Source organism: Stomoxys calcitrans, chromosome 2, assembly GCF_963082655.1.
Source record: "Stomoxys calcitrans chromosome 2, idStoCalc2.1, whole genome shotgun sequence".
Taxonomy (NCBI): domain Eukaryota; kingdom Metazoa; phylum Arthropoda; class Insecta; order Diptera; family Muscidae; genus Stomoxys; species Stomoxys calcitrans.
Window position 1 is genome coordinate 208,378,078 of NC_081553.1, and position 18,073 is coordinate 208,396,150.

Below are 18,073 nucleotides of genomic sequence, written 5' to 3' on the forward strand. Positions count from 1 at the left end.
ATTGTTTAACTTTTGCGTAGTATGCATAGTATGCAACGCCACCTTTATCGTTCCGATAAATACAGCTGTGTTTTGTCTACCGAATGCTGCATAATATGACGGTACTTATCCAGTAACAATTTGTCAATAAAAATTTGCAAAAGAGTAAGAAACTTCTGCGGAGGAACAAACTTCAAGCGAATTTTGAATCCTTTCATTTGCAAAATTCTCCAAATGTTTTCGCTCTCAAACTCTTCTTTACTCGAAAATGAATGACTTTCCGTAAATGTCTGTGCAAATTTTTGCTGCGTAATGTTGCCATATCTTCTAAATTACCTCAAACAAAGACATACAATACGTAAAGATACGGAATTTGAAAAAGTCGATTAGGGATAATTTTGAACGCATAGATGGCATTGTATTTATTGGGATGGAACCACTTTCACATAATCTATAAAATGTACAATGCATGTGCGGACTATTTTAATCGATAAATATATTTATTTAACGGCTGCCAGATGCAAAATTACACTTAATATATAAAATTTAAGAAAAATCGTTAAAAATGATTGGATCCATTTTGACCAACGACATCTGTCGACCACTACTTGTAACTGAAAGATGGGGCTTTTCTTTACTAACGACATCTGCCATCCAAAAGTCGCAATTGGAATACAGTATCTTGACTTATTGTATGTCTCTGCATTAAAAGTGTAGGAAAAAACCAAATCTGTTAACAGGAGGTTTATCCCCACGATAAATTAATGTTTTTGTTAGTTAACACGATCTTTATTTTTTTCAATGAGAAACCCGCCCTTATTGTGCGTTTTGACAGCTGTTGGGTCAAAAAGTCGAAATCAGTACTAGGCTTTAGGGAAAATTTCATTGAAATTTTGTTTTTAGAGAAATTTTTAGAATATTGTTCATTCGATGTTGCCTAATCTGTACATTCTATCCTATAACATGACAACAACAATAATTATCCATAGAGAGTAACGGTATTAATTTTTATCAGCTGATTGTGACATTTAAGTATTATTCAGTTCACCCTAGGGGATTAAGTAATTTTTTAATTCATTATCAATTGTTTGTATGAGCAAAATTGATAGGGGGATGCTCGCTCAAAACAAAACCAAACCAAACAAAATTTGCGTATATGTGCCTCATCAATTAGCAAAAAGGTAAATAAACTTCTACAGCACTGAACAAACATTCATGCAATGACATAATTTCCTATTCAAAAATATCCCCCTGATGACGTTGAGAATATTTTTATATACCGATGCCATATATTATACATACTATTATATATACATACATATATATGTAAATACATATTTTGGGGATTTTTTCTTTTCAAATAATTATAATAGGAAGGAAAGAAAATACACATCTTCTGACATTGATAATATACACACGGTGAAAAAAATTCCGCGAATTTTCAAGCAAGATTTGTTTTGTGTTCTTTCGGTTTGGGAAGTGTCGTTCCCCTTAAGACTTTTTTTGTAGACATTTGAAAATAGATGGGGGTGTCATTAATAAATTATCTTTTTATTCTTGGATATTCCCCACCATTACTTTGGAAGGAAGTCATAAGAAATTTCATCTACCGGCACTCGAAAACATGCTACAAAACACTTGCATGCCACATGTCACATTGTTTTTCAATAGCCAATATTCAAATATGTTTGTCTCTTTTTTTCTAAATATTATTCAACAGGTCGTCGTATGTGCTTCTTTCCGCAAACTGCCTATTCAGCCCGTAATATTAATCCAGCAGGTATGAACGTTGAACATGTAAATAATCAAGAATTTGCGAATCATATGCAAGGCACATGATCCCATCAATCAACAATCAGATTAATGTTCGACTTGCGTTCATACGGTCCTTCTATTAATTTTTGTCTATATGTGTGTCTGTCAGTCTGTTTGCCTGTTTGTGTTTCAGGACAAGTAGTTACGTCACTATTTATAAGTGTCACTATATTGTGCTGGTTATGGGGATGTTTGTTTGAATGATTGTTGCTGTATAAATGTTATCTTAGTAGTGAAATAAATGCCTTATATGGCCTAGTCATACAAAATTACAATTGGTTTTTTACATAAGATAACATTGAATATTTTGAATCACATCTTAAAGCTTCTGTATTTATAGCAGAGGCATTTTTAGGCTTTTGGTATTAGCAATATTAACCTTTTATCATCTGTGGGTTAACAAGTTGTTTATCAGTGTAGTAAACCATATATAGGACAATGAATTAGTTTTTTTTTTAATTTTTTGTGTTTAGTTTTTAGTTGTTTTATTATTTTTTTTTTAATTATTATTGATTTTTATAATTTGTTTATATTTATTATTATTATATTTTTAATTTTTTATTGTTTCATATTTTTTTATTAATTTTTTTTTATTTTATTTTTACTTTCCGTTTTTTAATTGACCTTTTATTACTCAATTTCTAATTATATTTATTTTTTTTATATTTTATTTTTTGTTAATTTTATTTTTTTTTATTTTATTTTTTTTTATTATTTTATTTTTTTTTTTTATTTTATTTTTTTTTTATTTTTTTTTTATTTTATTTTTTTTTTATTTTTTTTTTTATTTTTATTTTTTTTTATTTTTATTTTTTTTTATTTTTTTTTTTATTTTATTTTTTTTTTATTTTATTTTTTTTTAATTTATTTTTTTTAATTCTTTCCTTAATTTATTTTATTTTATTTATTTTCTTTATTTTATTTGATCTTTTTTATATTTTATTTTCAATTTATTTTTTTTGTTGTTTATTTTTTTTATTTTATTTTATATTTTTTTAATTTATTTTTGTATTTTTATTTTATATTTTTATTTTATTTTATATTTTTATTTTATTTTATATTATTATTTTATTTTATATTTTTATTTTACTTTATTTTTTAATTTTTATTTCATTTTATTTTTTTTATTTTTATTTTATTTTATATTATTTTTTTTATTTTTTTATTTTGTTTTATTTTTTTTTTAATTATTTTTATTTTTTATATTTTTTTACTTTTGTATATCTTTTTATTTTTTTATATATATTTTTATTTTTTTTTATACATTTTCATTTTTTTTATATATATTTATTTTTTTTTTAAGTTTTAAGTCAAGTTTTTGTTTTCTACTTATTTTACTACTTATAATACCCTGTACTGTGGTACAGGGTATTATAAGTTTGTGCATTTGTTTGCAACGCTAAGAAGGAGAAGAGCTAGACCCATTGATAAGTATACTCAGAATCACTTTCTGATTCGATTTAGCCATGTCCGTCTATGCGTCAGTGAGTCCATGTTTCTTTGTAATCATGGTACAGGTCGTATTTGTTGCCCAATCTTCATGAAATTTTGCACATGTCATTTTTTTGATTCAAGGACGAACTCTATTGATTTTGGTAAAAATCGGTTCAGATTTAGTTATAGCCCTCATATATATGTATCGCCCGATTTGCACTTTAATGGCCGTAGTAGCAAAATTTTTTACATTTTTAACCGATCTGTACAAAGTTTGGCACGGATTGTTTTGCTACTTATCTTTACATATCTGTAAGGTTTCACCAAAATCGGATATGATTTAGATATATTGGGTTGCCCAAATTTAGATATATTGGTTGTCGACGTTGACAAATTTTTTTCACAGCTTGTGACTCTGTAATTGCATTCTTTCTTCCGTCAGTTATCAGCTGTTACTTTTAGCTTGCTTTAGAAAAAAAGTGTAAAAAAGTATATTTGATTAAAGTTCATTCTAAGTTTTATTAAAAATGCATTTACTTTCTTTTAAAAAATCCGCAATTACTTTTTGGGCAACCCAATAGATCCCATATATATGTATTGCCCGATTTGCGCTTTAATGGCCGTAATAACTACAATTTTCAACCGATCTGCACAAAATTTGGCGTGGATTGTTTTGTTATTGATCGTTACATATCCGCAAGATTTCATTAAAATCGGATCAGATTATATGTAGCTCCCATATATATGTATCTCCTGATTTCCAGTTAAATGGCCGTGTAACTACAATCTTCAACCCATCTGCACGAAATTTGGCATGGATTATTTTGTTCCGGATCTCAGGATATCCGCCAGATTGCATCAAGATCGGTTTAGATTTGGACATAGCTCCCATAAAATGTATCGCCCGATTTGCACTTTAATGGCTGTAGTAACTATAGTTTTCAACCGATCTGCGCAAATTTGGCATGCATTGTTTTGTTACTGATTTTAACATATCTGCAAGATTTCATCAAAATCGGTTCAGATTTAGATATAGCTCTCATATATATTTATCGCCGGATTTGCACTTATGTGACCGAAGTAACAACAATTTTCAAACGATCTGTTCTAAAAAAATCAGTTCGGTTTAAGATGTAGTTCTCATATACTTACATCTATTGCCCGGATTTATAATTGTAAGGTAGGTGTAGGACATAGGGCATAGTCGACTTTTGCCTTTCCTTACTGGTTTTGTTATAAATTAATTTTTTATGTTTTTAATTTTTATTGTTTTTTGTTCTTATTTAATTTTTCTTTTGATTTTTTTGTTTTTTTTTTTTATTTTTTATTTTTTTTTTATTTTTTTTATTTTTATTATATTTATTAGTTTTGTTTTTGTTTTCTACTTATTTTAATTTTTATTTTTATTGTTCTTATTTGTTTTTTTTATTTAATTTTTTCTTTTGATTTTTAGATTTTTTTTTGTTTTTAATTTTTTCTTATTGATAAGTATTCCGATCGACTCAGAATTACTTTCTGTTGTTGTTGTTGTAGTCACATTTGCATGTGGAGGTGGCGATCCTCGTCAAGCTCTTATAGGCGAGTAAGCTCGTTCCGGTCTATAAGACCGATCGCCGCGGGAACATGATGCCATTGTTTATCATATCATGGGCACTCAGTATTTAAGCAAAATGCGTTGTCACCCGGCCTCTCACGGAGACTCTCCACTCGATACCGCTGATTGCCGACGACTGCAGTTGCATCTACCCCGTATGGAGCATTCCACTATCCGCAAAATGTGGACGCGAATTACGTTCTGATTCGATTTGGCTATGTCCGTCTATATGTCTGTCTATCTTTTAATGTGTATACAACATACAGGTCTCAATTTTCATCCGTTTATCTTCAAATTTGACATATAAAATACAAATTTTGCCCATGAACATTACACTAAGGAACAGGGGCAAACTTCTCACATATCAATGAGTGCAGTCCGATTTAAGTTTTAAGCTCAATGATAAGGAGCCTCCTTTTTTTGGAGAGAAGTTTTACATGGCATAGTACCTCACAAATGTTGCCAGCATTAGGAGGGGAAAACCACCGTTGAACATTTTTTCTGATGGTCTCGCCAGGATTCGAACCCAGGCGTTCAGCGTCATAGGCGGACATGCTAACCTCTGCGCTACAGTGGCCTCCATTTGGCATATACATTTTATTGAAATTGTAAAAAATTGGTTCAGATTTGGATATAGCTTCTATATATAATCGTCATTTGTTAACCGTTTCTAACGAAATTTGGCCGGAAGGATGTTCTTTTGACTCTCGACATTACTGGTGAATGTTATTGAGTTCAGCTCCTGATTTTTACTAATAGAGCCACAGCAAACGCCTGTAGTGACCAGTCTTGCCAAAATTTTTTATAATGTTTTCCTCTATGATTACCACAATATCTATATTGAGTTTGGTCGAAATCGGTTCAGATTAATTTCGTCATTCTGTTTGTAACTCCTCGAAATATTCGTCTTAGTCGACATTTTAAGTCGATCTAGCCATGTCCGTCCGTCCGTCTGTCTGTCGAAAGCGCATTGTTTTTGGAAGGAGGAAAGCTAGCCACTTGAAATTTTGCACAAATATTTCTTATTGGTGTAGTTGGGTTGGGATTGGGATAACCTGGTATATTAGAATAACTTGGTATAGCTGCCATATAAACCGACCTGGGGCTTGACTTCTTGAGCCTGTACAGGGAGCAATTCATTTCCGATTTGACTGAAATTTTGCATGGCATGTTTTGTTATGATTTCCAACAACTGTATGGTTCAAATCGGTCCATAATCTGATATAGCTGCCATATAAACCGATCTGGGGTTTGGACTTCTTGAGCCACAAGAGGGCGCAAATATTATCCGATTAAGCTGAAATTTTGCATGAGGTGTTTTGTTACGACTTTTAACAAATGTGGTATGTATGGTTCAAATTGGTCCATATCCTGATGTAGCAGCCATATAAACCGATCTGGGATCTTGATTTCTTGAGCCTCTAAAGGGCGCAATTATTATCCGATTTGGCTGAAATTTTGTACAACGGCTTTTCCCATTACCTTCAACATACGTGTCAAATATTGTCTGAATCGGTTCATAGCCTCATACAGCTCCCATATAAACTGATCTCTTCTTCAGGTTAAAAGAGTTGCTTAAAAAGAAATACCGGGAAAAGATCTCGACGAATGCGATCCATAGCGGAGGGTATATAAGATTCGGCCCGGCCGAACCTAGCACACTTTTACTTGTTTAATTCTGATTCCATTGCAGGATATTGTGCGACTATAGACCATTTTGTTCAATGCTTTCTATACAAAAAAAGGCACAGCAAAGACCTCTCAAAGGTAAGGCAAAATATATGATGTTGCTTAAAAGCATTTGACCGGTTACCTGTATCGTGATTTCGGATTCGTCACGAATCTTCATCAGCGGGCTTCGTCAAATGGATGGTGGTGCTTTCCATACCAACCCAATTTAAGTAGGTTGTAAAGCACACATCTGAATATGAACAGGACGACTTGCTCCACAAGCAGTTTTGCCGTTTTGGGCCTCGTTTTGGGATGTAATTTCAATTTATAGGGTTTGGTCGGATGGACGCCCCATGTTGGTAGATTTTTAGCGAAATTGCATTTTGATATCCCCCGCCATGGGAAAGAGGGTATATTAAATTTAGTAGTTCTGTTTACACATTTCTCGTCATAAAATTCTAAAACCATTCGATCGTCCGTCTGTCTGTTGTAATCACGCTACCGCCCTCCAAAATTGAAATATTGAGCTAAAATTCGGCACAGTGAGTTGTGTTAATATCCCCAATATGCCCATGGGGTATGGTCTAGATCGGATTGTATTTTAAGTTCTCATATAGATTGATCCCCAGATTTAAGGCTTAAGGGCCACAAAAAACGGATTTATTGCTCGATTCCTCTGAAATTTGACACAGTGTGCTGTGTTTTACTTTTTGACGTCCTTGCAAATATGGTTTAGATCGGTTATTTTTGGGTTTTTCCTTCACATAGCCAATATCTTAGTTTCTTTAATACTTAGGGCTTAAAATTGAATAGATTCGGAAAGAGCGTGGTCCATATTATATTTCCTGTAAACGGTTTCAGTCCACTATTTCCCAGTTGGCCATAGTGGGCCATTATCTCTGTAAAATGGGGCAACATATGAAAAATCACCAAATATTGCCAAAAATGGCCAATGTCTTGGTTTCTTTAATAGATTCGGAAAGAACGTGGTCCATATTATATTTCCTGTAAACGGTTTCAGCCCACTATTTCCCAGTTGGCCACAGTGCGCCATTATCTCTGCAAAATGGGCCATCATATATAAAAATGATCAAATTTTGCCAAAAATGGCCAATATTTTAGTTTTTTTAAGTATTTAGGGCTCCAAAATGAATAGATTCGGAAAGAGCGTGGTCCATATTATATTTCCTGTAAACGGTTTCAGCCCACTATTTCCCAGTTGGCCATTATCCTGGAAAAATGAGGCATCATATGAAAAATTACCAAATGTAGCCAAAAATGGCCAATATCTTGGTTTCTTTAATACTTAGGGCTCCAAATTGAATAGATTCGGAAAGAGCGTGGTCCATATTATATTTCCTGTAAACGGTTTCAGCCCACTATTTCCCATTTGGCCACAGTGGGCCATTATCCTGGAAAAATGAGGCATCATATATAAAAATGACCAAATATTGCCAAAAATGGTCAATATCTTGGTTTCTTTACTAGATTCGGAAAGAACGTGGTCCATATTATATTTCCTGTAAACGGTTTTAGCCCACTATTTCCCAGTTGGCCACAGTGCGCCATTATCTCTGCAAAATGGGCCATCATATATAAAAATGATCAAATTTTGCCAAAAATGGCCAATATTTTAGTTTTTTTAAGTATTTAGGGCTCCAAAATGAATAGATTCGGAAAGAGCGTGGTCCATATTATATTTCCTGTAAACGGTTTCAGCCCACTATTTCCCAGTTGGCCATTATCCTGGAAAAATGAGGCATCATATGAAAAATTACCAAATGTAGCCAAAAATGGCCAATATCTTGGTTTCTTTAATACTTAGGGCTCCAAATTGAATAGATTCGGAAAGAGCGTGGTCCATATTATATTTCCTGTAAACGGTTTCAGCCCACTATTTCCCATTTGGCCACAGTGGGCCATTATCCTGGAAAAATGAGGCATCATATATAAAAATGACCAAATATTGCCAAAAATGGTCAATATCTTGGTTTCTTTACTAGATTCGGAAAGAACGTGGTCCATATTATATTTCCTGTAAACGGTTTTAGCCCACTATTTCCCAGTTGGCCACAGTGCGCCATTATCTCTGCAAAATGGGCCATCATATATAAAAATGATCAAATTTTGCCAAAAATGGCCAATATTTTAGTTTTTTTAAGTATTTAGGGCTCCAAAATGAATAGATTCGGAAAGAGCGTGGTCCATATTATATTTCCTGTAAACGGTTTCAGCCCACTATTTCCCAGTTGGCCATTATCCTGGAAAAATGAGGCATCATATGAAAAATTACCAAATTTAGCCAATATCTTGGTTTCTTTAATACTTAGGGCTCCAAATTGAATAGATTCGGAAAGAGCGTGGTCCATATTTTATTTCCTGTAAACGGTTTCAGCCCACTATTTCCCATTTGGCCACAGTGGGCCATTATCCTGGAAAAATGAGGCATCATATATAAAAATGACCAAATATTGCCAAAAATGGTCAAAATCTTGGTTTCTTTACTAGATTCGGAAAGAACGTGGTCCATATTTTATTCCCTGTAAACGGTTTCAGCCCACTATTTCCCAGTTGGCCACAGTGGGCCATTATCCGGGAAAAATGGGTCTTCATATATAAAAATTACCAAATTTAGCCAAAAGTGGCCAATATCTTGGTTTATTTACTGCTAAGGACTCCAAATTGAATAGATTCTGAAAGAGAGTGGTCCATATTATATTTCCTGTAAACAGTTTCAGCCCACTATTTCCCATTTGGCCACAGTGGACCATTATCCAGGAAAAATGGGTCTTCATATATAAAAATTACCAAATTTAGCCAAAAGTGGCCAATATCTTGGTTTCTTTACTACTAAGGACTCCAAATTGAATAGATTCTGAAAGAGAGTGGTCCATATTATATTTCCTGTAAACAGTTTCAGCCCACTATTTCCCATTTGGCCACAGTGGACCATAATCCAGGAAAAATGGGTCTTCATATATAAAAATTACCAAATGTTGCCAAAAATGGCCAATATCTTGGTTTCTTTAATACTTAGGGCTCCAAAAATGACCAAATTTTGCCAAAAGTGGCCAATATCTTGGTTTCGTTACTACTAAGGACCCCCAATTGAATTTATTAGAATTTTTTTATATTTGTATTTGGTTGTTATTACTTTTGTATTAGGATTTTCTGTATTACGATTTTCTGTATTAGGGTTTTTTTGTATTAGGGTTTCTGTATTATAATTTTAAATTTCACATATAGGTGGCGCTCTATCGTGAATTTTTATATTATAATATATTTTTCACATACTTTAATAGAACTTAATATTTTTTTTACTTGTCTTATGTTACACTAGTTGGCCCGGTGTGCTTCGCCACAACCATTAGTGTTTTCGGCCCCGTTTTAACATGGTCCAAGTTTGAAAATTATTTATATTCATATTCTACTCCCAAGTAACTTTCGTTTGAATCCCTTTGTCCCTTTGAATCTTGACCCAAATTCTTATATCAGTTTCGTATTCTACTTCCAATTAACTTTCATTTGGTATCCATATTGCCACAATTGTTAAACATGTAATTTTTGGGCGGTTTTTGGGGGTTGGCGGTCTTTTGAAACGTAAGGTCGAATTTTAATAACAAGTTCGTACTCTACTCTTAAATATCTATCATTTGATACCCATATTGTCCCGGTCGGTAAAAATGTGCGTTTGCGTAGGTTTTGGGTAAGGGCGTCCCCCACGGTTATTTGACCCCAAAGTCGGTTCAGTCATTTGTGAGTCTACTCGGAACAAACAAACAAACGAAGCGCAGCACTTTCATTTTTTTTATATAATAGATTATAAATAAAATGTTTAAAAAAATTGCGTGTTTCGGTTAAGTTTGGTAGGTTCTTGAAAATTTTTTATTGGAAAAAAATTTTTTTTAGTGGCAACGCTGTCTAGAAGCGCAATATCAGACAAGTAAAATTTTTGTTCTCTTATTCAAATACAACTTATCCAACAACGTCAAACAACGTCAACAAACATACACAACTTGCCGAACTTATTTATTCTATGTTGGCTGATCGCAGTGCAGAAAACAAATAAGTTCGGCAAGTTTTTTGTTATTGCCATTGTTTGATAAGCATGATTTGAATATTATAAATTGAAAAATTTATAACTTTTTTTAAGTTTGGTTTTGTTATAAACATTGAATGGCTATAATTGGGTTGCCCAAAAAGTAATTGCGGATTTTTCATATAGTCGGCGTTGACAAATTTTTTCACAGCTTGTGACTCTGTAATTGCATTCTTTCTGTCAGTTATCAGCTGTTACTTTTAGCTTGCTTTAGAAAAAAAGTTTAAAAAAAGTATATTTGATTAAAGTTCATTCTAAGTTTTATTAAAAATGCATTTACTTTTTTTTAAAAAATCCGCAATTACTTTTTGGGCAACCCAATATATCGCGATTTAGTCTGGTGCCAACAGTCTCAGGAAGACTTTGTCAAATGGATTACCATGCCTTAACCTATACACATTTTTATTAGCTAGTCGTTATGTCTCTAAGTAAGAAATGCAGCTCTACTGGTTGTTTTCGCTTATAAGCGTAGGAAAAAAGTACCTTTATATATGACTAGTCAACAGTTTTATTCGAACCTAAAACGATATAGGTCGTTTTGGTGTTTTTACAAACTTTTGGCTGTTACAATTCCATCAAAGTGAATCAGTTCACATAAATACCCAGCAAAACTTTTACTTCCAATGCTGCGTTATATGTCACGATTTTAACATAGGACAGACACAGTTAATTATGTTCTACTTTTATTAAAAAAATAAGTCGCTGAAGTGGCTGAAGAAAAAATTTTCATTTTCCTATGGTAAAATTATGGCATTGCAAAGATCTGGTTTGCTGGGTAGCAAGTTTTGATAAAATGAAGAAATACATTTGTTTTTTATTTTCCGTATAATCAATAGTCATTATTTCACATGAATAAACTTTCTTTGCAATTCATTTTTATTGTTTGTTCTCTTATTTTCCTTTCAGGCAAAAATCTGTACAACAATGAACATGTAGCAATAAAAATGGAGCCAATGAAGTCAAAGGCTCCACAACTACACTTAGAGTATAGGTTTTATAAACTATTAGGATCACATGGTAAGTTGTCTTCAAACCCTTTCCATTTCTTTCATTGTTTTATGTTTAGCAGTAAATGTATAGTCCGTTTTTCTTTTTTTCTTGGTCAATTCTCATATACTATTTAGTTGAAATTTGAATTAAATAAACAATGAAACTTGAGTATAGTTTATATCTTGGAATGTACTTTTGTCGTAAAAAGAAAAAGAAGTCATTAGGTTTAAATATAATAAAATAATGCAGTATATTTGAGGTAAAACTGCTTACAATTTCTATTCGAATTGAAGAGTAAAGAGATTTTTTTTCGTATATTTATTGGAAAAAAATTTGCAATAAATAAATAATAAATTTTGTTGATTTTAGCTGATTGATAACGAACCTGTTTAATGTAGGTTAGGTTAGGTTTAAGTGGTTGTCTGCCATCAGACCCACTTGGACGTTTTCGTCCAATGTGATTCCACAGGAGCAGAAGAAGGAAGATCCCTTCTAGTTCTTACCATTGCATCATCCAGATTGCTTTAAAAAGCCCAATAACTAGCGAATGTTCACATTCGCTAAATCAGACAAGTTCTCAAATAAATGAGAACCTAAAGTGGAACTCCTTCTGAGTGCCAGCGCGGGACACACACACAAAAGGTGCTCTACAGTCTCTTCCTTTTCGATGTCCTTACAGCTTCTGCAAAAGTCGTTACTAGCAACCTTTAGTCTGTCAACATGTTTTCCGATTAGATAGTGACCTGTCATGACAGACACAATGACTGAGACATCTGTTCTAGCCAATGACAGCAAAGCGGCATACCTCTTCAAGTCTAGATTTGGCCACATAGTATTGGAATGCTCACAGCCCTCTATTTGTGGCCATCTATCGTTGCCTTTCGGGCCTGATCCTGAAAATTTAGCTTACATGTCGCTAGAGGCATGTCCACAGATTTCATTATCCCTGGAATGTGTAACGTAGTTCCTAGTCTCGCAAGCTCGTCCGCCTTTCAATTATCTGGGTTATCTCTGTGGCCCGGCACCCTGAACAGGTGAATTTTGAACTGTTCAGCCATCTCGACAGTCGTGGGGGTGTCTGCGACAGTCGAGGGTGGTTTTTGTGTTCAGAAATACGTTCTCCAGGAATTTAATGGCTGTCTGAAAAGATATTTATGCCAATCATAGTTATGACATTAAATCTTAGAAATTTCACCATTTCTCTACTTGCTACACACTGCAGTGGTCCGGTAACCTTTTCGATATGACCACTCTACGGGAAATGTGTAGTCAATTGCTCCTGTCACAGGACATATCCTACAGGGAATGAAAAGTTTCAATTGTCATAACCTATATTATTTTTTAAAAAGATGTTTATTATCCTATCTACCTATACCTATCCTACGGTGTTAGAATGGTGGCGATTTGTCACCTCGCGCGACAAACCTTTATAAAAGTGATAGGTTTTTTCATTGTAAGAGGATGAGAACTGGGGACCGGTCTTTATCACCAGAGGACCTATCCCGTGACAGGTTTGGGACCTGTCGAATTTCCTGTACGCCAGTTCTGGATCTTTAGAGTACACCCCAAAGCCCACCTGGTCGTCTAGTTTGGAACCATCCATAAAAATAGAAGTCTATGTAACTTCTTTTAACAGGGATATTGTAGTTCCAAAAGGTACTGTGGTGGTACAGTACTTTATGTCAAAAAACGGCTCAGGCAGGGTGTAATCTACACTGCCTGGAACATCGGCCATTGAATCAAGGACAACAGTGTCCGTAGCCGCCACATGACCCAACGTAAAGCGTAAACTGCTCTCGTGAAAGGTTTTGCAAGACGGAAATACTAAATACCACCATACAGGCTTAAACATTAACGTCCGATCTGTGTGGTGTTCATGGCTGTCATGAGAAGCTTAGCTGCGAGCTACCGGGAATGCTCCATACGGTGTAGCTGCAGCGGCAGTCGCGGACAATTAGCGGTAACGAGCGGAGAGTCTCAGTGAAAGGCTGGGCGGCGCCGGCTCTTGCACAAATACTGAGTACCTATGATGCTCGAAATGACAAGTCGGGTTATTGGCGCCTTTAAATATCCAATGGCGCCTTTAAATATCCTACAGGAGCTTGACGAGTGATTTTCATGAGGAGGTGGCGATCTCCTCATGAAAATGTGGCTACAACAACAACAATAACTGGTAAAAATAATCATAAAAATCGTTAGATTGTTAGAAGACAAAGTTAAAGTTGCCATAGGTTTGGCCACTTTGCGTATGAGCAATTTTCCATAAAAATATTCATCATACACACCAATGTCTTGGATATATGAATCTTTGTTTTATACCCACTATGAGCAAAGTAATCTTGTCATTCCGTTTTGTAACATTGATTTGCGACCCCATTAGTTGTATATATTTTTGGTCATCTTGACATTCTAAGTCCGTCCGTGGAAATCACTATATTGGACAAACGAACAAAGATGTCCGCTTGAAATTTTGCACATATACTTTTTATCGATGAAGGTCATTGGGGTTTGCAAATGGGTTCATATTTGCCTATAGCTCCGATATAAAATGGTTTTTATGCCCTACACCACCACTGTGGTACACCCAAAAGGAAGAGAGATAGACCCATTGATAGTTATACCGATCGACTCAGAATCACTTTCTGATTCGTTGTAGCTATGTCCGTCTGTCTGTCCGTGTTAATTTGTGTACAAACTACAGGTGGCAATTTTCATCCGATCGTCTTCAAATTTAATATGGTCATGTTTTTCGGTTCAGATTTGGATATAGCTCCCATATATATGTTCGTCCGATTTGCAGTAATACTGCAATAAAATGGTCATTTGTTAACCGATTCTGTCGAAATTTGGCAGGAAGGATTTTCTTATGACTCCTGACATTGCAGTTGAATTTCATAGTAATCGGTTAAGATTTGGATATATTTAGTTCCCATATATATGTTCGTCCGATTTCCAGTTATAATGCAATAAAATGGTCATTTGTTAACCGATTCTCTTGAAATTTTACATTGCTGGTGAATTTCATAGAAATCGGTCCAGATTTAGATATAGCTCTCATATATATATATCGCCCGATTTTAACTCCTAGAGCCACTACAAGCTCATTTATTCACCAATCTTCCCAAAATTTTTTAGCCGAAATCGGGTCAGATTTAGATTTAGCTCCCATATATATGTTCTTCCGATTTTGAGAAATATTGTAATAAAGTGCTAATTTGTTAAACGATTCTCTCGAAATTTGGCAGAAAGAATTTTCTTCTGACTCCTAATGTTACTGGTGAATTTCATAGAAATCGGTTTAGATTTAGATATAGCTGCCATATATCGCCTGATTTTCATTCCTAGAACCACTGCAAGCGCATTTATTGACCAAACTTGCCAAAAACTTTGTATAATGCTATCCTCGATGACTACCACAAAATCTAAGAAGTTTGGTCGAAATCGGGTTAGATTTAGATATAGCTCTCATTTTGGGAAATTTCTTGTCATTTGTCAACCGTAGTTATTACATTTTGAACATATTTGCTTTGCTCGAAATTTGATACTGGGATTTTAATAACCCATCTGAAAACAATATATACAATGCTATCCTCGATGACTACCACAAAATCTAAGAAGTTTGGTCGAAATCGGTTCAGATTTAGATATACATTTATACATTTTGAACATATTTGGTTTGTTTGAAATTTGATATGGGGATCTGAAAACATCCACCGAGGTCCATCAAAATTGATTCAGAATTATATATAGCTCCCACTTTGTATTTATAGTGTAGGTGTAGGGTATTATAAAGTCGGCACCGCCTGACTTTTGGTTGTTCTCACTGGTTCGACTTGAAGTTTTGAGCCCTTGAAAGTCGCAATTGTTATCCGATTTAGCAGAAATTTTGCTCGTGGTGTTCTTTTACGACATCCAACAACCATAGAAAGTACGATCCAAATTGGACAACAACCTTATATAGTACTTGAGCTTCTGAAAGCTGCAATTATTATCTGATTTGGTTGAAATTTTGCACGTAGCGTTCTGTTACGACTACCACCAACCGTGCCCAGTACTGTTCAAATCGGTATATTACCTGATCTAGTTCCCATATAAGCCTATATCCCGATTTGATATCTTGTGCTCCTGGAGGCCGCAATTATTATCCAATTTGGCTGAGATTTTACACATACGTAGTGTTCTGTTACGACTACCAACAATCGTACCAATTAAGGTCCATATAGGTCTATGGCCTATATAGCCTGAGATGCCATATAAACCGCTCTGTCGATTTGACATCTTGAGCCCCTGGAAGCCGCAAATGTTATCCGACTTCCAACAACCGTGCCAAGTACGGTCCAAATCAATGTATAACCTGATATAGCTGACATTTTAGCCATCGGAGTTGTCGTATAGACAAGCATATTTGCTGCAATACAAAATTTTTCTTTAGTTTATTTATGAAATGTTTACTCCTCAATTCGAATAGAAATGCAGTTTTATAACTTTTCTTATTAAAATAGAATTTAAGCTCAAGTTAAAACCCTATGCATTGAAATCGAAAGCAAAAGAAAAGAAACTTTTTTTCTTGTGAATTCTTTCAACCTTGTTGTTCTGTTGTTTTTTTTTATCGTGTGCTAATCCTTGACACTGCTTTAAATTTGACTATTGTATTTATACATACATATATCTACATATAAATATATTTAGTATATAATGTTACTAACTTGTTTCGCTTCAAACTGTTGGCGTTAGTTCCCACCCGAACAAAGGAAATGAATAAAAAAATGTAAAAGTTACCTACCAGTTAGAAAATAATCCCCCTTTTTTCCAACAAATCCTCCAAATATTCTTATTTCTTTATTGCTGCACCGCTACCACCTTTGTTGAGGACAAAAAAATGATTATAATTACAATAAGAAAACTTGAAGTGGATTTCCAATAAAGAAAGAAGTAACACCTAAAGTTGTTCTTTACTCACAAGACTACATACAGAATATTCGTACATGTTTAGTTTGTATGTATATTTTGAATAATTGAGATACAAATGAAAGATTTTCTCTAGCATATTAAACGCGGAGGTCGGTGCTTAAACTTGTTTTCTTCTCTATGGTTATTTATATATATATATATAATATAACAAACTTATGATGAATGTAGAGTGATGAATATATTTTAACAAACAAACAAAACAAAAAACGTGAACTTCTTTATAATAACAATTGTAGCTAGGTATTACAGGACATTTTACATATTTTATTGACTGTTGAATATTCGTATATGTATTTTATTTCCTTTTATTATTTTTTTTTGTGTGAATTTAACATTGAGCGATAGTTGTAATAAAGGTAAAAAAATATATATTTTACTATGTTTTACTGTATATTTTTCTACATTTATAATATGAATATTTTATTATGATTTTAATAGTAAGTAGAAATTTTTTAATGATTTTTCATTCAATTAAAATACTCTTAATTTAGAATAAAGAACTGATAAAGGGCTTTCAGAAGACCTTATAGAATTTACTAGTGATGTTTTATCTGTACCATCCTTTATGTTCAAAACTCTTGAGAGGTAATAATATATTATTCTCAGGATAAACATTGCTAAGAAGCAGCCATCGACAGCAGTATGCTTATAACAATACCAAGTCCACTGAAATAGCTCTTTAAGACCCAATATTCTGCATAGATTATTTTATATTAATTTTTTATTTTTTGTTTTTTTTACTTTTAGGTCTTTTTTTTACTTTTTTAATGTTGTACATTTATGTTTTCTATTTCTTTTTAAATTTGTTTTTTTATTGGGTTGCCTAAAAAGTAATTCCGGATTTTTTAAAAGAAAGTAATTGCATTTTTAATAAAACTTAGAATGAACTTTAATCAAATATATAATTGCCATTTTGTCCGATAACCTTTTGCCATCTTCCTGGCAAATTTAGTATTCCACGCTCATAGAACTTCTGGCCTTTATCTGCAAAAAACTGAACCAAGTGCGATTTTATAGCCTCATCATTGCCGAAAGTTTTACCATTTAAGGAGTTCTGCAAAGATCGAAATAAATGGTAGTCTGATGGTGCAAGTTCAGGGCTATATGGTGGATGCATCAAAAGTTCCCAGCCAAGCTCACTCAGTTTTTGGCGAGTGACCAAAGATGTGTGCGGTCTAGCGTTGTCCTGGTGGAATATGACACCTTTACGATTGACCAATTCTGGTCGCTTCTCCTTGATGGCTGTATTCAATTTGTCCAATTGTTGACAGTAAACATCCGAATTAATCGTTTGGTTCCTTGGAAGCAGCTCAAATATACCACACCCTTCCAATCCCACCAAACAGAAAGCATAACCTTCTTTTGTTGGATATCAGCCTTTGAAGTGGTCTGAGCTGGTTCACCATGCTTGGACCATGATCGTTTTCGACTAACGTTGTTGTAAACAATCCATTTTTCATCTCCAGTTATGATTCGTTTTAAAAACGGATCGAATTCATTGCGTTTAAGGTGCATATCAC

At 33.8% G+C, this 18,073-nt stretch overlaps 1 protein-coding gene across 20 annotated transcripts in view; it reads left to right on the forward strand.

Annotated features, from left to right (window-relative positions):
* Positions 1 to 18,073, forward strand: part of LOC106083592 (casein kinase I) — a 77,026-nt gene that overhangs the window by 2,232 nt on the left and 56,721 nt on the right. For 12 of the 20 annotated variants that reach the window (XR_001220686.2, XR_001220687.2, XM_013246711.2 and 9 more), the window contains exons 2-3: positions 1,700 to 1,759; positions 11,499 to 11,609. Coding sequence is in view for 18 of the 20 variants with exons in the window: in XM_013246711.2 (XP_013102165.1) it covers positions 1,700 to 1,759; positions 11,499 to 11,609 (171 nt within the window). In the remaining 2 variants the exon portion in view is untranslated. The remainder of the gene's footprint in view (positions 1 to 1,699; positions 1,760 to 11,498; positions 11,610 to 18,073) is intronic. The other 8 variants (XM_059362339.1, XM_059362332.1, XM_059362334.1 and 5 more) reach the window with 1 other exon arrangement.